This window comes from Adelges cooleyi, unplaced genomic scaffold, assembly GCF_023614345.1.
Source record: "Adelges cooleyi isolate 19-005CV unplaced genomic scaffold, UGA_ACOO_1.1 ACOO_flye_CR_arks_rails_tigmint_CR_PRNA_118, whole genome shotgun sequence".
Taxonomy (NCBI): domain Eukaryota; kingdom Metazoa; phylum Arthropoda; class Insecta; order Hemiptera; family Adelgidae; genus Adelges; species Adelges cooleyi.
Genome location: NW_026095771.1, coordinates 2,074,166 through 2,098,683, shown reverse-complemented (window position 1 = coordinate 2,098,683; position 24,518 = coordinate 2,074,166). Strand labels below are relative to the sequence as shown.

General features: G+C 32.9%; 1 protein-coding gene across 2 annotated transcripts in view; it reads right to left on the bottom strand.

The window, feature by feature from the left end:
- The window catches only part of LOC126847734 (nephrin-like), a 333,468-nt gene that overhangs the window by 5,274 nt on the left and 303,676 nt on the right, over positions 1-24,518 (bottom strand). Inside the window, exons 5-10 of one of the 2 annotated variants that reach the window (XM_050588115.1) lie at positions 18,009-18,239; positions 9,539-9,690; positions 7,430-7,601; positions 3,246-3,376; positions 1,853-2,012; positions 406-786 (exon numbers count right to left, since the gene is read on the bottom strand). In XM_050588115.1, the coding sequence (XP_050444072.1) occupies positions 406-786; positions 1,853-2,012; positions 3,246-3,376; positions 7,430-7,601; positions 9,539-9,690; positions 18,009-18,239 (1,227 nt within the window). The remainder of the gene's footprint in view (positions 1-405; positions 787-1,852; positions 2,013-3,245; positions 3,377-7,429; positions 7,602-9,538; positions 9,691-18,008; positions 18,240-24,518) is intronic. The other variant, XM_050588116.1, reaches the window with a different exon arrangement.

Here is a 24,518-nt window from a genome sequence, read left to right as displayed (position 1 = left end):
CTAGGAGTTAGATCTAGGTAAACAATCAATTCAAGATGTTGTTTTCGTTCGATCTGGTTTATTAGCTTCTGAGGTTGATATTATGTCTTAACGAAAAAATTTTAAAGACAAAAAGTCAAAGGGTCGTATTTTAATGTTAATTTAAATTTGCATACAAATGCATTAGAGCTTAGCGTTATTTAAATTATTGGTAATTGCTATTTATATCACGATAGTGGTAATATGTTCTCAGCACATTTAATTTCAGACCAAAAACATGTACATGATAAAAGAAAATACGAGGGAAGGAGATGGCGTGAAGGGAGGAATTAGAATAGACGTGTTCAAGATCCAATGTCTTTCGAAGCGCTTTGTTGGTTATTTTAGTGACAGAGAGAGAGAGAGAGAGTTAAGTATAACGCTTACCGGCTGCGATCACGTGGAAAACACAAGGTTCCAACTGTTGTCCGGCAGAGTTGGTTGCCCGGCAAGTCACTGTTCCATAATCACCGTCGTTGACGCCACCGCCTCCGATGCCCGAAGAAGGCGACAAAGGACTGTAGTTGAGTACGGATGACATGCGGCTTTTTCTGATGGCACTGGTCTCCAGACCGGAACCGCCAAAGCGAGACTGTTGGGTCATGATATCGTTTCCGGCCACGTCCGAAGCCACGGCCCCTGTGCGGTTGAACGTCCACTTGAACACATCAGGAGCCGGATAGGCATCTACTTCGCACAATATCTCGGTGTTTTCGTTGCGGGCCACGCCGTAGGTTAGCTTTTGGTTGTTCTTGCACACCGGTTTGTCTGTTGACGAGATCAAATTGTTAGGTATTTCACAAGTGCAAACCACGAATCTGCTATAAGACTCATTAAGAGAACCGACTCGGTAGCGGGCAGTATTCGAAATAATCAGTGACTGAAACCTTAACTATTTTATCGGTTCCGGTTCTTACATATGAGGCGCCTGGATGCCAAATCGATTAACTCCGCTTTTTTTCAAATTGCGAATAATAGCATGGTTGAATTAAAAAAGTGTATAATTTTCAGTGGCCAAGATAAATAACTCCATACTTGAATTTTTCCCCATAGAGTGCGCTAAGAAAATTGTCAACTGTACTTACATACGTTGTTTCAAATAAATTTAACTGCCTATCCCAAAAAATTTCATTTTATGGAGTTAATCGGTGTGGCATCTGAGCGCCTCGTAAGTAAAAAAAAATAAAGGTTCCTGTTTGGATTCCGGTCCAGGTAATTTTTAGGATTGGTTCCGTACTCTGATTTTAAATACGCCATGGAATTGCTTAAGTAGTGTGTAAGTAAATTAAGTGAACTGAAAATGGCCTGTTTTTTACCAAAATTCCTGACAGTGTTCTACGGTTATTTTAACAACATAACTCAGTTAATTAGAGACCAATAACCAATGACATGTCCAAAATGTATTAAGACCACTGTTTTCTTTAATATTGTCTTTAAAACACACCTTTAATACTGTTCGCTTTCAATCCTTTAAAACCACTATTGTTTTTGTTATATTTTAACTTGTTAATGTAAATCGTCATTTTATAATAACGTTGAACTTAAATGGCAATCAAAACACATTATTTTATTGTTGCTTATTTGGTTTGCATTTAATTACTTTAAATTATTCCATTTGTTTAAAACGATAAAAAATAAAAAGTACTGATTTTAAGTAGCAAAAATAACGACCTAGTCAAAGATTGTTTTATGTGAATGGATAATTATTATTTATTACACAGATTTGACAGGCAATGAGCTTTGTAGTTTACTGTGCTACATTTCACTATAGGTTGGATGGTATTTATTTTATTTTTTAATTAGCTGTACAGTTATTATCCACAACGAGGCTTACACATGACAGTCAGCCGGACAATATTGCTTTCGCCGTCTCCTTCTACGTTACTGGCCAAACACGAATAGTTGCCCGCCTGTTGTCTCTTGACATTCTGAAGTGCCAGATCCTTTTGATTCATGATCACACCGCCTTTCACGTTGCCCTGGACCACTTGACCCTGCGATAGTAGGAAAACAAACAAACATATTATTCATTAATACAAAACACACTCATTACACTTCACTTTGTCCGGATACACAATATGGTATAAACTATACGTCATACAATGCATGGGTTTTATAAGCGCTCGATGGATGAATACATTGTTAAAGTAGGTGCGCAGTAATTGGGACTTTGGATAAAATAGCCTATGTTGAAATAAACAACCCGAGCACTATTATAACTGAGAATGATTGGGAAAACGCTACGATGCCGCTCCATAAATATTAAAAAATATATTAAATGATAAATTTGCAGTTTGCTAAATATCAATTTTTTTTTACTATTTGGGTTGTTTTCTTTTAGGTCTATTTTTTCAGACTTTCAGACCCGAAGTCTCAAAAATAAACTCAAAAAAGTGATATAAATAAAGAGTTTGTTAAATAAAATTATTTTTAACATAAACTTCGGGTTCGAAGCAATGTAACGGCACAAAAAAAAATTATTTGATTGATACCAATAAGAATGTTCATAACGTTTACAACGAATGACCGAGAAATCTGCTCGCATTCGGCCGGCACTTGTCAACACTTGCAAGACCCCTTAGATGATTTACTTTTTGTGTCACTGGAGACAAGTGCAAACAAACAAACACTTATAGTAAGTGTAACGCCGAGATGGAAGGCGGCCGGAAGAAGATGGTTTTTTTTTCTTAAGACGTTTTCCCGAGAGTCGCAATTACAGCAGCGCGCACGAGGAGTTCTAAAAAGATGTTATTCTTTTAAGACTCTTCATTAACATTAACCGAGTCCAATAAAAATAACGGAGAGGGGCGGGGGGCGGTAGTCGTTAAAATGCCCTTCTGCCCTTCCTCGAGACGGACAAAGGTACACTCAAAAGACACGGTAAACATAATAATAATTATGTACATTTTCTCAATACAGTCATAATAGTTGTTATAATTACGTCTCGAGCAAACAACGTTTTTTCTTAGAGTATTTTTTTTTAAATAATTTTTTCGTCAGTTTCTTTTTTTAGTTCTTTTGATCATTTTCAACACTGTCGCGTCGTCGGTTTAGTGAGACATCGGCCAAAACGCAGCGAAACGGTTAGGTATACAATAACGGGATAAAAGTCCCTAGTTTTTCACAAAAGTAATGAAATATTTTTGAGAGATCATAAGAGCTGGGTAAAACCGAGACTAGTATTATCCAAACAAACGGAAAGCGAGAGTTGGCAACACTGCACTCACGTTATGCTTCCAGACGACTTTGTATGCTGGCGGGTTTGAGTCGATTTTGCATTCGAAGTACACATCGTCTCCCTCTTCGATGTCCGTCGGATTCATGTTAATGCCCAAAGCCAGTTTCAACAGCGGCACGACTGAAACATAGAAATACATATTTTGTAAAATATATAGGTCAATTTTTATTAACCGGATTTATATAGTAGTGGAGTTGTACGGCCAAGAGTGGGGAAATTTGAGAAGGATGAATCTTTTTTTGGACAATATTCTGTTTTTTGGAGCCATTTTTGGAGTGAAAAATAGAACTAATTGATTTCAAATATGTATTACAAACGATTATTGCAGTGTAGGCAACATAGAAAAATTATATGTACTCGGTATACACACACAATAATACTATTTGGAAAAATATTAATATTATTTGTGTTTACATTAACACTACGTCTTAAGAGTCCTTAAAAGAGAGAGTCTTGCGATCAACAGTTTTACATATTTCGGATATGTCACGAGGAGAGAGGAATCGGAAGCAGTTAGAATGGTAATTCTCATTCTGAATTATAATTTTCATTGTGAAAATAAAGTTAAGAGTATCTACACTTAATGCAGTTACATCAAGTTGCAGGATATATAGGGATATAAGTATGTAGAAGGATATAAGGATATATTAGAATATATAAGGATATATAAGGATATATTAGGATATGTAAGGATATATAAGAATATAAGGATGTATAGATATCTGGACATATCCATGTATTAATGTATCTGCATGAATTGTGGATACTCTTAACTGAGTTTATTCAGTAACCTACCAACAGATGATTTTTAAATAATGACCTACCCGTAATAGAAAAATTCAAAGTATAAATAACTAAATATTGTTGCAGTTATTTTACCTATATTAGTAAATTCAACATTTTAATACTCATATGAATGGTGCCTTTATTTTAACAATCTATTCTAAGTCATCATATAACATGAGCAAATAAAAAATAGGTGTATAATTTGTTAGTGTAGCTTAGTATTAGGCTTTAAATAGACTGTAAATATTTTAATATAACATAATAATAAAGTGATGGTTTTTTTTTTACTTAGGCCAAAACTTTCGCCTCCACTTTTCAAAAACTCAAATGACGCCACTGAGTTTAGCTAAGTACTCAAGGATGGAATTTAAGTACGAATTTTGGTATGCACTTGGTGTTTGATCGAACATAATAATATTATGGTTCCGGTATGAGCTTAGTATGATTATTGGCTTCACTGTTGTTGGGTCTGTATTGGTTAATTTTGGTCGGGTTATTTGACGTGAGGGTGAGGGGTAAAGTAATTTAGCAATTATCGGTCCGTTCAATTACGGTTTCAATGTAGCATTTAGGTCGGGAAAATGTTTACCTGTATAATATTATCATACATACAATGTACTTTCCATTCGAGGTTTGAGTACATTAAACACGATTAGACGGTTCTTCCGGCGATTTTACACAACCAACTGGTGTGTTTATTATATTAATATAGGTAACCTATCTTTAGCAAAACACACCTAACCGTTTGTAAAGCTAGGAAAAGTTGCATTACTTATTGTTTTACTAGTTTAAAACTAATACATATAAAAAAAAAATTTGTAAAGCCAATATTTTTTTTTTAAAACGATGAAAAAAAGGGACTTAATAATACAATAAATGTTTTCTATTATAAACAATACTATGAAGTACCATATAAGTAATATTACAGGGTACTAAGTTTATCTTGAACCACTCAATATCTCATAGGGTTTAATAGGAATTCTAATTTTTTTATAGTTTTTTTACAAGATGATATCAATTTTTCACATTTTTGTTTTACATTTACTTTTTACCCCTATTCCAAAACTAATTATTTTTATATAAATTTTTGAAACATAAATAGTGTCTAACGTATATATTTTATTGACGTTTTAAATTAAGAATATTTTACTAAAATTGTCGACTGCTCACTGCTTGATAACCAGTTTTGAACAACTATTTTTAAAGTTATAACAATTTAAAAGTTAGGACGGGAGGTGAAGTGCACGCAGGTAAAAATAACACTACATCCACCTCTCCTCCTGTCTTAAACTTGAAACTTCAATAACTTCAAAAATAGTTATCCAAAATTTGTTATCGACCGGTCAACATTTAAAGTACACATTATTCTCAATTTAAAAAAAAAAATGAAAGTAACCAATTAAGTTTAAAAAGTTATAGATACATAAGATATACAAAATAATCAGTTTGAGAAAGAGGGGTAGGAACATATAAAAAATAGTTTTAATTTAGACGTTTGAATAACGTTATGACTAATACTGTCTTTGTCGGTAGGCTGTAAGTCGGAGTTTTTGATTGCTCTGACACCACCCGGTATTTGTCTGTATTAAAATCAGGCGCATTTCTAATTATTGTGAGTTTAATCAATTTTCAACAAACGGTAAGGGCCCGATTTTCTTAGCTATTGCTAATATCTTAAATCCGATCAACGGTGTTCGAGAGAAACGGTTAATGATAATAATAATTATTATTATTACTATTCTATAAGATTGCACAAGGAGCAACAGATTTCAGCACCGACGGAATCCGGTGGAACGCGTGACGTTATTTTATGATAATATATAAATATAAGGCAATTAGTCGGAAAACAAATGGCCGAACAACGTTTGGCCGACGTTAAATAATTCGTTTTAACGAGTTTCGACGACACGGCCCGTTTGTATAGTTATTTGAATTTATAAGCCGCCGGGCAAATTGCATATTATTTTATGTATCGCACCCTGTGTTCGGGGGCGTAATTAAGGAAACGAAAGGCACTTAGTGAAAATAAACGCCGGCCATTTTTTCTTATTTATATATAGCAGCCAGTTAACCCGTCCACGCGGCGCGTTCATTAACCGTCGTGTTTATTATCTTGTTTGTTGTTCATTATCAACTTTCTGGTCGATTCTGTTTAAAATATCATTTCTGTTAACGCGGGATAAAATAGTTTCTAGTACACGCCGAACAACAGCTGACACACGCCTAAACGGCGTTATTAATATTGCCCGCCTAAGTGAACAACGCTGCGTTTATACTTATTTCTGTTGTCAAGACAAAAAATAAAAACGGTGTGGAACAGAGGACATCCACACCGGGGAAACGGAGAAATGTCCAAGAAAAATGTAACTGCTTAAGTAAACAAAAGCGCCAAATCGGACGGACGAAAAACGCATACCTAGTGAAAGATTTTACTAACACACCAGTTCGGTTTTTTTGTTAGTTTTACCACTCAAAAAATAAATTTAATTACAACAAGAAAAAAATACCAATACAGAAACGGTTTTAATTGTAAGAACATTTTTAAAATTTTTCAGTTAATTTAGTTAATTGTTTTTCTTAACTGTAATATTATGAAAATTATTCGCTTTGCAAAGGGGGAAAAATGTAAATATTTTCAAAATTCCAAACGTGATTAAAGAATTTCATAATGACGTTTTGGCGCGAAATTAAATGTTTTGTTTAAAATATGTGCAAGATAAATTTTGGAAATGTCTTGACGCGACGTTTAAATAAATATAAAAATATCTGAATGTAACATCGGGTAATATTTGTTTTTCTTATTTACCACTAGATGTCAGCACTATGTTGCACACATTTTTTTGCTTTGAAAAACATTAATCGCGTTTCACATTCAACGATTGTTTGGCGGATTTCTTTTATGAATATTCTAAAAACAAGCTATTACACTGTAAACCTAACCTAACCTAACCGTAAGATCCATTTGAAGCAAGACACTCATTGTTCTAGGAAAATATGAATATTTTGTTTCCCATACTTGTAGGTACATATTTCACTATGTTTTTCAATACTTATAAAACCATTATCTTCATATACGTATACGTAAATAAAGTATGAACTTTGTTTTTTTTCAAATGGGAACATCTATTTTTAATTTCATAATTATGTAGACAAACATTAAAAAAACAAATTGTTACACAATTGATAAACACAATGAGATGTTTTAAAATAATGGGGTTCCCATCTCCCAACTCAAACACAGTTTTTCCATTTAAGCATATTTAAATAGGCAAAATTATGTTTTAAATTCGATTTCAAATCGGTTTCAACTTGAGTCCCTATGTCAAGCTGTAATTCTGCATATTTATAAGGCCAATAAAATAGGATTAATGATTGATGAATACTCACAGTGCACGTCGATTGTCCACGAATCCTCTTCGGCCCCATAAGTGCCGTCCACCTCTTGTTGGACGTGTTCGTTTTCAGCTCGGCACACTATTGATTTGCCGTTGTCGGTTTTCTCGGGGCGAAACACCAGCGTCGATGAAGTCACTTGGCCGTCGACCGAAACCTGCGAGACCGACAATAGTATTTTTTAATTAATTTTAATCGAATTGAATAACACCAAAAAAAAAAAAATAGCGAAACGAATAAAAAAAATAAAAAATAACCAGCACAATGGGCTCAGGGCACGAAGAGGAGGGAGGCGAAAAACGTAGGTTTACAGGAATTATTTTTACTGAAAACGATAAAGTCATTTTCATATTTCCGTTGCAGATGTGTAGACGGTAGTATTATTGAATATCAATACAAAAGCAATGTAAGAGCATAATAATGTGCTTAGAATTGTATGGTTTTTAGTATTAGAGAGTTAATCGCGGTTAAAGATGAAAACAAACAAATTTGGATCTAATGAAGCTATTTTTAGCACTGTAATTTTAAATTGATACAGTTTTTGAGTATTTTCTCGATTTTGAAGGGGAAGGTGATGATGTTTTTTTAATTTTCAGATTGATATACTCTTTAGATACGGTTTTTAATCTATGGAGTTGTCACTTTATACCTTTTCAGCTTCGCGTCGAAGTTGAAAAACGCTGAATTATATCTTAATAGGCGCGTGTTGTTGTGTATCGAATATGAATTCCAAAAAAATATATTTAAATTTGGTCACTTAAATATTAGCCTAATAAAAACTTATGCACTTGAGCACTTTTTCACTTCTCTATACGTTTTTAAAAATAACCTTTAAATTTGAAATTTTTTACAGTATTAAAAATCCAACAACAGTATGCAAATCTAGTTTGGGAGAATATCACATTGAAAAGCAAATACCAAAATTAGGACGACATCCGCTTTTTTTTTTTTTAACGACAAACTCAAATCGATGACATACTTATTTTTATACATTATGATTTAATTTACGACGCGCTTAATAATATTATTAAAAAACTTTTCTTCGGTAACGCGAAGGAGGCGATGAATCATATTCGAGGGCTGTTCTTCCTCAAAGCACTTTTTTATAGTTTATGTAAATAGTGTACAAGTGGAAAACCCAACGATACACACCCATTAGGTTTTACGATTGGCGTACTATTATTGTGTACTTAAATTTTGATAAACGCGATAGTGAAAAATATATATTTAATAATAATAATAATAATATACGGTGGTAGTATTCAAAATAACCGATCAACAAAATTCTGGATGGAGCTTCAAGTATACAACCGGATAATGCGATTCATTCTTGATGCAATGTAAACGTTTTTCTGGCCGTTAGAGAAAAATGTAGACAATTTAAAACCGTTGGATTTCAATTTGAAACTCTCGGAGGGTCGCTGATAAAATCTATATTTTTTCAATTTAACTTGCGAGTTCAGTGTGAAACGGTTGCACGTCTGTCGTTGGCAGAAGCCGTTGGACCGTCGGACAACCGCTACACAATAGAAAAAGTTTTGTTTTCTCACACTCATCGGGCGCTTTTATCGAGAACAAATAAATCTAACCTCGGCACAGAAGTTTACAGCGAAATCGGGCTTAAGATACATTAAGCTGTGGGTTTTTATAGTTTTATTGTGTTGAATTGATAAAAATAATGTACATTCGAATCGCAGACACAATTAGTACAAAATGTACATTATGTGCTACTAAAACCGATGTAACGTGTGTAATCTGTATTGTATTTTTATACATTCCATTGTTAATATTATTATATCCCTGTGGTCAGGGGAGAAAGAGTTCTACCAAGGGCCTCACACCTGTCGTTAAAGGCGACTAAAGTGACGTAGAGCCCTCCGATAAGTGGCCATCTAACAGGTCACTTCTTCTTGAGACACACCTTCCCCGGCCCGCAATTAGCACCCAGTGCTACTAGTCGGTCCGCGGTCGTAGGGGATCCCTGTTGATATTATTAGCGATTTCATACGATGAACAGTGATGCCACTCGATAGAGTATGCAGTGTTGCCAACCGAGACTATTTTCCCCCGTAGAAGCCCGTTTAAACAGTACAGAGTACTTACAGTCTGCGTAAAGTTAGCTAGCTTCTCGTTGTCTTTCCACCAAGTGATGTTGGCCGGCGGTTTCGATCCAGTCGATTGGCATTGCACTTCGTACGAACGACCAGCGCTCAACGGTTGGCGGCTGCTGAGCACCTCTACTTTCAGTGGCTTGACTGAAAAAATAAATTCAAGTTTAATTTAAAGAAACGTCTTCGCCCCTATAGGCTCAAAACAATATACCCTAAGGGGTCAAGGCACATTGTATTATATCCTTTTGTGTGTGTGTGTGATACATGTTTCGTGCGGTTGTTTTCGGTTTGAGAATACAATGTAATGGTGGCTACGGACAAGTAAGAACCGCCACTTATGCCGGACACACATAAGGGTAATGGATTGGAAAAACGATGGCACCGCCGACCGGATGCGAGCCGGACCGGACGGCGGGTTCCTTCGCTAGTCGTATCCTTTACCCCTTCCGCCCACTCCTTCACCTCGCACCCCCTCCCCATTTTGGATTTTTTTCCCCTCACCCGATTGTTTTGTCCGCATACCCCTCGCGTGAAAGCGCTAACCGTCCGCCAGATTAGGAAGTCACGGTCGGCCGAACTTAGATTCCAGAGTGTGTTTTAAAGGTACCTACCTTTTGTTGTGTACACATGTGTGTGCGCGGCCCGGTAGTTTATTTTTATTTTCATGTTCATATTTTTGTTAGCCGTAACAATGTTTTACCCGCGGCGATCATCCGACCGAGTGTAGATGTTTTTTTGATTTCTCTTAACGGCAATGATGATCGTAAATCGGCCACGTTGTGTTTGTGCTTTTGATTTTATACACAGGTTGATTTATTAAGTATAATGTGTATTAGACAATCGTTTTCTATTAAAACAATGGCAATTTTTTTGGTTTTTCAATAATACTATATACCATTTTTAATATATTTCAGAGCTCTATCGACTTTTGAAACTTAAACGGTAACTTATATATTCGAATTACATTTAAAACTAAGAAGATTGTGATAATATTATTATTGAAATTTATTAGAGTTTCCAAAGGCTTTTTAAATACTGATCTAATTTTCCGCGTCAAAAATGTAACATAATCGTAACCCGACCAAGTGGTCAGATCCTAATGTTGAATCATATACACTACCCCACTGAGAACTTGAGAAAATATCAAAAATATATTCACATATAATTGAAAATATTTGTATCGTTCTAACAAAATATACTACAATGTTTATTAAATTTAAATGTTTACAAAAAAAAAAACATTTGAAAATCACATTTTGAGGAGAAATCAAATATCAATAAGGCGAATGTTTTAATAATAATTCATCAATCAAATCTACAATTGCAAATAGTTGTACCTGCAGTCTTGTTCCTTGTGATTTATCACACAGAATGTTTTGTAGTAATAATAATTTATTGCACTTGATAGAGGTCTTCCATTTAAGATTTTTCGGGATAAATTTTTTTTTGAAAACTTTAAGGTGATAGTGAGTTTTCAATTTGTGATATCTACACGAAAAAAGGGTTTGGACCGGCAAAAAGGTTGGAAATAAGAAAAAATGCTAAGGTCTCCTGCGGCCTAGATGGATGTGTTAGACGTGTGGCGTTAATGGATGGTCCGACAAATGAATACAAGACATTAATGTATCACGCGACTCATAAGAGTAGAAATAATTGAGGTTAAAGCGGAAAAAAAATTGATTAATTGGGTCTAGGACAGGCGTCGGTGATGGAAGAGTGACGACAAGAGAACGACACACCAAATTAAAAGTGGGAATGACCACACCATTATTGACCTGCATACAGGGTGATTCGTTAAGTATAAGAAACTCATTTTTTCGAACATTAATTGAAATCTTGTTGAAGACACTTTAGTTTATGGTATTTAATAATGCCTAATAAAAAAATTACCAAATAATCACTATTTAGGATTTTCCTGACCTTACACACCTCACTGGTAACGTGTATATTTTATATAGCTTTTCAATTAAGAATATTTCACTAATAAACGTCGACAATCAATTTTGGATAATATTAATTTATAAGCTATTATAGTTTAAATCTCAAGAAAGCAGGGAAAATGCACCCAGAGAGAAATAATACTTTACACTGTTTTTCCTCTTACATAAAACTTAGAACTCTAAAAGTAATTATTCAATACTGGTTTTGAAATTTTCAGTAAATATAATTTAAACCATTTTAAATCAAAATTGTTGACTCATCAAAATTATAACAAATCTATGAAAACGTTATTTTCCAATAAATTTAACAATGATAAAAACATTTTGGACAGAATTTTGAAAATTTTTTTGCCGTAAGGGATCAATAAAATTTTTTAAATACTTAATCTCCGGCCAAAATATATAAGACATTTTAGGAACATTATTATCAAACTATTAAAACGTACGATTGAAAATTAGTTTTGATCATAAACTAAGTATGGTATTACATTTTTGGGATTATATTAATATTATGTATGTATAATGAAAATAATGTGATAGTATAACGTTATAAGTTTGTAGTATAATGTTTCACGGGGGTTGGACCGGTGTAATAACATTATCAATTTATTTTTCACATCCATTTACATTCCATAAATTTAAATTTTCAAACAGTACTAATATTGTAACCGCCACGTGCAAAATTATCCCTTCGATAATGTAATATTATTATAATTTACAGTGTTATAAAGTGTCGACATATATTATCTCCAATTAACTGTACAAATATATATATATAAACATAGACACATTCGGTGTAAAGTATCGTTCCATAATATTATTATCGCCACTGTCAACCGAATTACGTTTACATAATGTATAATTATTACAAAATAAACTCAACTGACTAGTCTTAAATTATTATAAGGCAAAAGTGTCGGTTAACTGGATATTATGTTTGAAAATTTGTGTTTGAGTCAACGAAGTTGGTGATGTTAATTTTAAAATAATTTTAAAGAATTCATATTTAAATCATACCTACGAATGGTTTGGAAAATTAATTTCCTCGACGAAAATATAATAAAAGATGAGTTGGACACATGTCCAATCGATAGACTGATGAATGTAAGGAAAAATCATTCAGATTAGAAGTGGAAATTTCGTTAGACCACTGAATATGACATGCGGTTAATTTTTTTTTTAATGTACTCTAATTTTTGAGGCAGCGCTAAAGCGCGTTAATACCCGATTTAACATTTAAATTTTGGATTCTTCTAAATTTCGGACACACTCACATCAAAGAGTAGACTAAAAAACCATTTGGGAAATTGGCATAGTACTTTTTTCAATAACCACCTGGAAATTTACTAGCAAACAATTTAAACAAATTTAAATCGAAATCGTGTCATTTACAAAGTATGAAATTGTTAATTAGTTTTCGAAAATTTATTACATACAAACCATAATGTTACGACAAACATGTTTAACGATATTTGGAAAAACAAATTTTTATTATAAATCTAATTTTTTGCATTGTTCTATTTCACATTGAAAGATAACTTTAATTTACTTTTACGAGAGAAAAAGAGATTTTTTAAATTAAAAATTATGGAAGGATCCTAGAATAATTCGACCACAGTTGTCTTCAATTTTAACCAAAATGTATTTCGTTGCAATTCCAACAAACAGTTTTTATGATATTTTTGTGAAGGTCAACATCGGAATGGAATTTCGCCGAATCACTTCGGGTCGAAACGAGTTTAAGCCGTTTTCCGGGGAAAATGATTTTTTAATTCTTTACCTACTTTACGAATCACGGAAACTTTACAAAAACCACTTCACGTTTAAATATACAACGAGAGGCGGACCGTAGCTCGCATGTTAACGGTTATGAATTATTATGTTATTTCAGAAAACCCAAAAAAACTTTTGATTTTGGTCAAAAAGTTTCCGTGTATTGTGTACATACATATTATATCATTTTGTACATATTTTATGAGTTGAAGCTATAAAAAAAAAAACTTTCTGGAAAATCATAGAATTAGATATTGAATTGTCTAAATAAAATATTCATAGTTATGTGTAAATTATATAATATTCATTATAAAATTATTGTTTCACGTGAAATCGCCACAACGATTTCAACTTGTATTTCCAACTTAAGATATTATATATTTAATTAATTTAAACTAAAAATAAATTGTCTATTTTTATTATTGTATAAGCCGGTTTCATTGTAACAATAGTATTGTTAAATTATATTTGTTAAGTTAACAAAAATTAAAAAAAACTTGAGCAACTTATGGTTATGTATAATAAAATAGTATTTAAAAACGATTAACCATAACAAAATGATAGTTACCAAAGCGGTTACCTTGATTCAAATGTTCGCATCGGTTATCACAAAATGGTATAACTGATAAGTTGATAATATAATAGTTTTATAATCAAATCTCAGTTGTTAAATATAATTAACGATAAGTTAACAAATGTTGGTGAAATCGGCTATATGTATTTTTTACATTATTTACTATCATAATATAAATCGAAATTGACGGAGTAGAAAAACAATGTTTTTCATTTTTTTCGTTGGGAACGCTTCGAGTTAAGTTCTATCATCCTCTGGGCGTTGTCTCTAATACGCAACAATACAAGCTTGTTTTTTTATTCAATAATTAATTATTAATTTTTATTTAAAAAAATGACTTTAAAAGCTTTATAGTAATTTTCACAATAAAAAAATGTTAACTAAAATTAAAAAAATGTCTGACTAATTTTCAGAACTTATATTCAAAAACCGTAACCAAAAAGGTGTTATGTAAATAGTAAGTTTAAAAAATATTTGCTTGATTTTCGACTCCAACATTATTTTTACTATTTTTTGTAATAGTCTTTCGTAATTAAAAGTAAATAGGTTTTCCAACATTAATGATCATTGTTAAGATGCAACTAAATTTTATAAATTTTTAATTATTCGACTACTAGTGTAACGCTATTAAAATGTGTTTTAGAACTTTTGTGGTTATTGATAAAATTTTGAAAAAAATTGAAATTTGCAATTACACGTGTTTAATTTTCATATTCATATTTCTCTATTTAGAACATGTTAAAACACATATTCTTAAGTTTTTGATAGTGTCAACATTTTAAAAAGGCTAGTCCATTAACTTATTTATATGCAAATAAGTAAATATATAAATAATTGTTCTTAAAAAAGCACATTACGTACTCATGTTTCTAAATCATAGAACTGTTTTCTTGTCATTATTTATTATAACTCTGTCACGTTGCAAATGAAATCAAATACAATTCAAAGAAAAAAACCCGTTTTTAGACTAAATGTGTGAAGAAAGTTTTACTGTAATTAAATATGACTAATCATAATTTTCCAAAATTGAGCAATTATACTCTTTTTGGTGTTTACAATACTTAAATATTTTTAGAAAATTTTGAAATAGTTATTTTTATTATTGTAAATAAAAACCACCGTCAAGTAGAGTCAATTGCCATACTCGTTAAAACAATATCATTGTCAGTATTTTATAGCTAAGTATCAAACCCGTAAAAAATAATAATATAATAATAAATTAAAATAGTCTCAATTCGAAAGTTTGAAAAGTTCACGTCTCACGGTCGGACTTCTGTAAAAAGAACAATAATTACTTACCGAAGTCTCTTTCTGAGAACATCCGCTTTATTCTGGAATTAGGGATTAAAATACCGCGGGTCCCGGGAGAGTTGAATATCTAAAAAGTACACTAATAAATTGCACTGGATGGGTGCCTTTTTTTTTTTAATTAAAGTCTTTTTATTTAAAATCATTGATTATCTACCAGACAACAATCGTCGTCCCGGGAGGCTTAACGATATCCTTAGCTGGAAAAAAAAGTTTTTACCAAACTTTTCATTCGCTTTTTTTCTTTCGATTATTATTGGAAGGGGAGCAACCGACACTCAAACATAACGTTGGTTTATTTTATTTAAAAAATATATACCTACGTTGGTAAACGTATCCAATATAAGGAAAGACCTCGGTTGTCAAGTACTTTACATACTTTGATACTCACACATAAGAACCCACGGTGATAATATTTTAATTGATACAGTTACTCTAGTAATATTCGACTGGTAATTAAGTATACATTGTTATATGATAATTTACTATTTAGCTACACTTAAAACGGGTACACTGAAATTCATAACAGTACCTACACATCATGTATAGAATACTATCGAATTTAAAATTGTGTGAAATAGTTTGCCTTTTATGTTGCCGTGGCTTGTTTTTTATCCAATAAAAATGTGATTAAAAAAATGACGTAGACGATATAAATAGTTTAATAGAAAAAATTACGTTCACGGCAATCACTTTACTAGTTTTTTTTCCACAATAAAGGAAAAGTTTAACTAACGGTAAACAAAAATAAATTATATATTATATATTTACACAATATATATATATATATATATATATATAAATATTTGAAGAAACTATTTATTCGGATAGCAATCTTGCGGTTTTGTTGATCAACGACGGCGGTCAAAAGTTAGTTATTTAATGAACTTTGCAAAAGTTTCGTTTAAGAAGTACTTTATTTGGAAAAAAATCAAAACGCGAACGCGATATCCATTTGTAAATTATTCTTAAAGTTATAGTCAATAAAAGAAAAACGAGGAAACTTTCAAACTATATTTTAATACAATATCCAAAATCGAAAACTCATCTCGCGTTATTATATTTCTAAGTTACGCTATCAAAAGAATATAAACTCGCCCTAACAAACTAAAGAAAGTGAAATGTTTTTTTTTTATTATTTATACAAACCACCAACAAAAGAAACTAATCGTGTCTCCGGACGCCATGGCCGTAACATCTTGACTTATGATTTCTTAGGTCATTTCCAAGTATTTTCTTTTGTCTGTAACTCCACGAATAAGTCAAGTGACCTATCGACCTATGCGCGAAACGAATTTACAAATGAAATGTTTGTTAAGTATTAGCTGATATAAAAAATATATGTTGTTAGTAAAAAGGGAGACTAGTCGAATAGCTTGGACGAACAGAAAAACTACAGTATTTTTAAGGTATAAGCAAAACAAAATTTATTTATTATTGTAATTATTTCGGTTATTTAAAATCAGGGCCAAGGCGGATTAATTCCAACTACCGTTGTTCAAAACTAGTTCAAAATATAAGTACTGTCCGGGGGGATTATTCAACACAAATTTTGTGGGGAAGTTTGTCGTCGTGGGCAAAAAAAAACCTACTAGAAAAGTATTTTGACAAACAACAAATTACCTGTTACGAACAACCCAGTCCTTTTGAACGCCGACTGTATTATAGTGGTGTAGGTGCACTATAATATACTGGCAACAATTAATTATTATTATGCGCCGGAAAATATGATGCTGTCGCCCGAGAATTACTTGAGTTTCTTGTTTTATTTTATGTATGTGTAATGGTATGAAAGCCCTGTGGTTGTTGGGTTGTTTAAAAACTAAGTTCAACGTGTAATAATATAAACTTACAGTTCCAGTGACGGAAACACTCGTGAAGTTTTATTTTTCTTCCTAATAATACAGGGTTTTATGTAGCCGACGATTTTTATATTATGAAATTAAGAACAAATGACTAATGTAAAAACTTTCAGCGCCAGTGCCATCATCGTGAATGTTTTTTTTATACAGTTCTCAAAATAACCTTAGTCCTTAACACGGTATTTTATTTTAATCTTACCTAAAATACAGAAGTTCGCGTTGGCCGACAAATTTAATTGAAAATCTACCAACGTAATAACTTGGATCAAAATCGTTTTGTTTAGATCAAGCACAAAACATTCCAGTAACCCATTTGAATCGTTTGACAATAGTTTTTTAATAAGTTTCCAAAATTAGAAAAACCCACTTGTTTCCATAGGGTTGCCGTCTTTAAGTTCACCAAAATTTACTTTATTATGTAAAAACATTAAAATGTCAACTTGACGTTTGAGTATTGCAAATCGATGAAAGCCATTTGAAACATTTTGGTTGTTGTAAATTACAAATACATTACATTACATCTAATCAGCCGTTTTTGTGGGAATTACAAGCCCTTGTAAATACTCAAACATTTCTCTTTATACCTCAGTTCTCTAAACTCTAAACCTCAACCACATCCATACAACAAAAAAAAAACAAATCACCAACATGTTCGGTTCTTTAAGCTAAAACATTTGGTCGTGCACATGTGTTTATTCAGCTAAATTAATTTCGTGATTAGCTTATCAATAGTTTCTTATCAGTTCTTCAGGGATGAGTGGTGATATACAGCACATATTCCCACCCTCCCTTTTCCCTACCACCCCTCTCCCACCAGACTTTCCATCCCCTGACCTTACTTATCTTCTTTTTTTTAACCTTCTCACTTCGCCCCATCCTCATCCTCATTACCACACATCCCATATATTTTCCCCAATCCTTCTTGGTGGTCCGTATGGCCGTGAGTTGAGACACGTGACACTAACGGATTGATTATGGTAAACCTGTATTATAATCAGTACTCACGGTACATCTCGATGGTAACACTGGCGCTGACGGGAGCCGACAAGTTGCTGTTGGAAGCCTGGCAAGTGTAAACGGCTCCTTGGTCGTCCCGAGTGAGAGAGTCGATCGTCAGTTGATTGTGCCGGAAAGTGGTCGATGAAGTGCTGAAATACTTAGATGACAACTCTTGGCCGCTACCAGAGTCCACCAAAGTCTCTCCACGCCACCATCTCACCGATGGTTCCGGTTGGCCTGTAAGCAAAAAACAAAAAATATTTGATTTTCTATTACTGCTTGCATAATAGCGAAAAGTTTAGATCATGATTAACTCGTCTTATGACATTATCCAATTGATTGTCTCCTATCAGCTACTTATTTTATCATTCATCTCATAGCAGCTGATCAATAACATTTTAGAAGTTATCCAGTTACCCATTCCTTCTTATCATCATCATCATCACGTTCTCAACCCTATTTAACATCTCCCCTATTGGGACTACTTCGGGGTAAAATAATTTGTTTTTGGTTTTTTCATCATGAAATCAATTTCACTAAAGTAATTATTGTGATTTTTAATTTCCTCGAAATAAATACGAAGTAGATGACACGTTTTATTTATTAGCCGTCTTCGGCAAACTTCTTCTCGCATTGTTGACACTGTCAACTAAAACGCTTTAGGGACGTTAATTGAAAATATATTAAAATTCTCCGTAAAAGAACTTTATATCATTATGTACCTAGCTAACAGTTTATTAATGACTCGCAAAACAATGGAATATAATTTAAGTTGCTATACAAACGCGATAGGATAAAATGTTTAATAAATTATAATAACGATTTTGCTCGGATACTAAGAAGAAAGCTTTTAAAGAACGCTATTGTTAGAAGTATTCTATAAATGGCTATTACAATTAAAAACGTTCGCTGATAATATTGTTAAGTTAATACCCACTTAATGGACAAGCGGTTTTTTCACTGAAGTCCGTAATAATAATCCCTCTCGGTCTCTCTATACATATATACAGATATATTTAGTATTTAAAACATAATCATATTTCTTTCAACTGGATTTAAAAGAATAACCAAAATGCCCAAGAACGTTTTTGATAGGTGTTTGATTGGTATGGAAAAACATACAAATAAGCAATTGGTATACACATAAACGACGTCCTCTCCAATACATCCACAGAAGAGTATTTCTTATTTATTGTGTGTAGAATAACATAAATTACTAAATAGTCCATCACAAATTGGCCTTCAATTTTTTGTTTAAGTTGAAAGTGACCCTTCTGCTATCATTTATTCTGTGAGAATAGTAAATAACGCTTGTGGTCTGTTATCTTACCTAAATAAGGGTTTCAACGAATTATCTCTTAGTCGCAGCTAGGTAATTTAGAATTATTTATCTTTGCCAACACTGCTCGTATACTTCTTGATTTTGACTATTTCCCAACACGTGTAGAGTATGTATTATTAGTGCTCTCGGCAAGTACACGTCACACTGCTGGGTTAACCGACAATCGCTTGTCGTCAGGTACAACAATAGCAGCAGATATGTTAGATCTCTTTCCACGCTCTTCTGGAACCGACGACGACGGCAGTGAAGCGTTATCGTGGGTCGTTTTGCCGACCACACACTACTCACAAGTACACTATTTGCGACTGTGTATTGTGTGTGCAATATGCTAATGCGAACCGACGACGGCGTTTAATATGCACAGTGGGACCGCGACTCGACGTTTACTTTGCTGGGGTTCACATGACGTGTGTCGTCGTATAGCAGCCAGGGCTAGGTGCCTCCTTCGAGCAAATGTATGTATCATCTGGAATGATACGACCGAACAAAAAGCGTTTTATACCTACAAACGAGCATCGGGTATTCCAACCGCGACCGACCGCATCACAATCCTAGGCGTAATTACAGTAGCAGGCAAAGGGACTACGCAGGAGGAGATAAAAAAATTGTTAAAAATTCGAGTTCAGTACGGTTGTGGCATAGTAGGAACGAAGTCAGCGAACTCAATGTATGAAACGTACAACAAGATTGAAAAATGTCCCAACCTGGAAGGTGGCCATTTTGCATACCAATTTCATGGAAAGTAAAAATGTAATGTTACTTACAATGATAATTATAAAAATATTAGGTTAGGCGTTGATAACATGATCATGCCGTTTTATTTTTGGTATTTCCTTAATAGAAAAAAAAAATAGAACTACCTTGAGTCTAACTTTCAGACCTAAAGCCATTGCCATAGATCAGGTGGACTTGGGATTCTAAAAACTTTAAATTAGCGCTTTTCAAAATACCTACATTTATTTTTAGAGATTTATTGACATAAAAATAAATATAGTACTAATTTTAAGTTTTAAGATTTTTAGAATTTCAAGGCTCCCCTGATCCCCGCCAATGCTTAAAACCCTAAAACTACACTGACAAATAGAAATTAAGATAAAAATTCCACCCCTCCTGGGAGAAATCTATAAGTTTGTTAACATCTTAATAAAAACAAGAATATATTGTGTATGAAATATAAACTCCAAAGACATATCGACGTGTCCAACGAAAAAAGACACAACTCGATTCTGAAGCAAAGTTAATCCATTTATTAGATATCTCCCCACTGTTAAATTTACTCTCACGTTGAAATTACTATGGTCAAAATGCATTTCCTTTTTTTTAGGGTTTTCCTTAATAAAAAATAAAGTTTTACCTTCGATCTTTGAGAAAATTCGACTATAAAATAAACTCTATATCTATCTTCATTCAAATTTTCAGATTCTGTGGACTTGCTACATCATGAAGAATTCGGTCTGATGGAAGATCAAACTCTAAAGGCATACTATAAAATGGTACAAAATCGACTTCGCGAAGGAAAAAGTATACTGGGGAAATTTTAGACGATAAATTTCTTTTGAGCCAAATGATTGCTCTACTCGAGTAAACAACAGTACTTATTTCCGAACGAAAAGATACAGTCCACATGGTAACACCGTGATAGACTAGACAATCCAACAACAATAGTCTGTACCTGACAGACCGAGTTACAAGTGTCTGTACACACTTTCTTTGCCTCATGTTTTGCATTATATTTTTTTGGTTTTCATAAGCGAGAAAATCCTTAGGGTAAAAATGTAATCCTATAAATTTGTAATGAATCCGACGACGTACGATGGGAGAAGTGTTGGGCGTTGAATAAGATGAACGAGCCCGGAACGACCGAAGCATAGCAAATGAAAACAGCATGATGGATTTGTGAATTCGCTAGATTAAAATATGGCGAATAATGAATGAGCATAAACGAGATAGGTTAGAACCGTGGCGCATGTGGAGAATGCAAGAGAACTTTCCACTGTGGAATGCCGAAGAAAAACACATTAGCAAGTAAAGTTAATGGGTCATACATATTTCTAGTTTGCATTCGTATTAGGTGGGACACCTAGTGTAACGAACATAATATTAGGTAATTTTTGAACATTTGCTGCCAAAAAATATAAAACCAATCTTACTGCAATTTGTTGTATATATTTATTGCTAACTTCATAAGGCATAAAATAATATAATCTGAAACTTGTGTAATGTTTCCACCAAAGTGTGTGTTGTCAGCGCACAGTGGTTCAATATTAAAATTTACCGAGTCAAAAGTAAGTAATAAAAAAGAAGTCGGCAATCAGATTTATATTTTCCTCACATTTTAATTTATATTTTAAATATATGAATATATATACCTACATAATTTTTTGTACTGAATGCTGATGTGAAGTAAATTACTTTCATCACTTTTTTGTTAGTTTAATAATTTACAAAATAAATTATTCATTCTATTAGGACGTGGAAATTAAAGGTAATTTGTTCAAATTTCAAAACTGCCGTTGTTGTTGCTTGAAATTGTTGATTTGGTGATTTAAAAAACTTTCGAATAATAATAACTACTCGATTCGCCCTTAAAACCATTTATTATGGGTTATAGTACAAGCTGACAGCTTTTTAACTGTGTGTATTTTATTTGCCTCAAGCCACCTTTGAGTGAGAGAAATTTTATTCAAAGATACGATGGTTGATGAATTTTAAATATATTTAGTATTTTTTTTTTTGCTATTTGTATTATTTGGTCTACTAGGTGCCGTTTTTTTCCTTACTGTGATCGACATCGTTCAAAGGTCTTGCAGAGTTTAACGAGCGAAGTTAGCAAATAAATAATTTCGGCCAATTATATTCGTCTTGTGTACCCTCGTGAAATATTTTGTTTGCGTTTGGTAATGTGCTAACAAGGGACCACCTTCTGTTTCTTACCCCTCCGACTGCGCCACCCTTGTTAATTATTCACCTGAATCAGCACCGTACTCCGTCATCCTTATCTCCGGCTCTTGTACGTTCTTTATCGCAAACACATCTTGTTATACTATATGGATTAGCTACCCATTTTATTGCATTTGAATATAAATGTATAACATGTGTGGGATGTGTCTAAAAAAATTGTTGTATATTATGTTGAAATTTTTGCTAACTTCTGGTTAACTTTTTATAAACTTTACACCAAACTGTTGGTAATCTTGGGTAAAGAAGTAGTTATTTGAGACATCTGAAAACAGCTTCTGACAAGGGACAGCTGACAATGGCTCCTGATATGAGATCAGTAAGGTTTAGGTTTGATTTAGATTAAATGTTAAGGTTAGTAGGAATGAGAAGACTATTAGATATATCAGAGAGGGGAAGAACTAAGGGGACGGAAAGACGTGGGAACGGCCAGGGAGGGAAGGGGAACACATATCCATGATTTTATGTTTTTCCGTGTAGCGAAGAAGTTAATGTGTTTATTTTTTGTATTGAAACAATTATTTAAATTAAAAATTCATTCGAATAATTTATAACTGTATTGGCCAAACCAATCAAGCAAAATTTATTATTTAGTTTATTATGATAATATTATGATTTTATTGTTTTGGGCGAATCTACTGGAAATTTAAGCGTTTGTTGTTTTTCGCATGCTACGAACGTTAAGCAATTAAGCCTAATTGGAATTACGCATGTGAACATGTAATATAAGCTTTTAATTTAACAGTTTATAATAAACCCGGAGAGATTTTTGTCGGTTATTTACAGTGTGTGCGTGTAAACCGTTTTAATTCGACTGTGTAATTGTTTTTTGTTTAGTTTGTTCGGAACGCGAAACCGTTATGGAAATACTTAAGCGTTTTTGTCCATAAAAAAAAATGGTTTTAGCAATAGCATTTACATAATATCATAACGTCTAGTCGAGTTAACTTTTACTACCAGTTCAGCCGAATACGGCAGACGTTTATCGTGGATTGTCTGAAATACGATTTTATTGAGCATTTTCGTTTCAAGTGAATTTAATTAATTTCCCATTTCAAAGACAAACGCAAATCTTACTTGTTAACCTAATTGGCAACACTGTTACGCACTATAAACTGACAACAAAGTGGTCACACTGTTGACGAGACAAACGGCTGATATGAACAGACTGATAAGTAACATGAAAAATAAAACGTTGACAAACTATAGGAAATAGTTTACACTTGACTAGTAAAATGCTTTTTTTTTCTTTCTTTAAACTCTAAGAAAACCAAACCAGAGCCAATATTGCGTTGTTTCTAAATAAACTCTGTAAAAAACTGTGTACACAAGCACACTCAAAGGCAATCCGACCGTGATGTGTAAATGTAGTTTTTTAATCATCCCAAGTCTTCGAGGAATTGCAATTTAGTTGTATTTCCTTTTATCCGTTCTATATTTTGTTAACCCGTAGATGGTACTTTTTGCTTATTGATCGCTTAATGGAAAACCATGTGAAAAAAAACCATTCCACAAAAGTAAACCATCTGAATCTATATGGCTGGAACACGGCGAAACCTTTATTTTTGAAGAGAGAAGATAGGAGGGGGGTGTTCCGTATTCCAAAATGAATGTTAAACCCGTTAAAATTGGTACCTTTTATATTTTTGATTAGGAAACCGTCAAGGCGAGTTAAATTATGCTATGCTCTCGAGGTAGCTATTATTTTTAAAATTAACCTCTTAGCAAGAAGGTCTGAGAGGCTGTTTTATTAATTATTTAGAAAAAAATTTGTTCATAATGACATACGTTAGGGACATTAGGAAATGAGAACAGTTAAAATTGTTGTAAGGAGTCATAGTTTAGTTTTTTTTTCCAAATTCATATGGCGCATATTTATTTGTGTATTTTTGGAAACTTTGAACTCAAATTTGATGTAAATTTTAAAATGAATACCTAACAATTGGATTTCCACAGTTTTCGCTGGTAATAAAATTGCCATCAACTCTAAGGTGAATAAAGGTAAATAAAGTATACATGGTTAAAAATATTAGAGAACTGAAAAAAGATAACTATAACCTACAAAAGATGATATTTTAAAGATTTTTATACTGTCTTTAAATTATTAGAACAATATTTTTGTGGTATTGTCGTTTTTAATTTGTATTTTGATACTTTTTCCGGTTACTTAAAGAATTCACAAACTAATAACGATGGTAAGGACAAACTTAATCGAA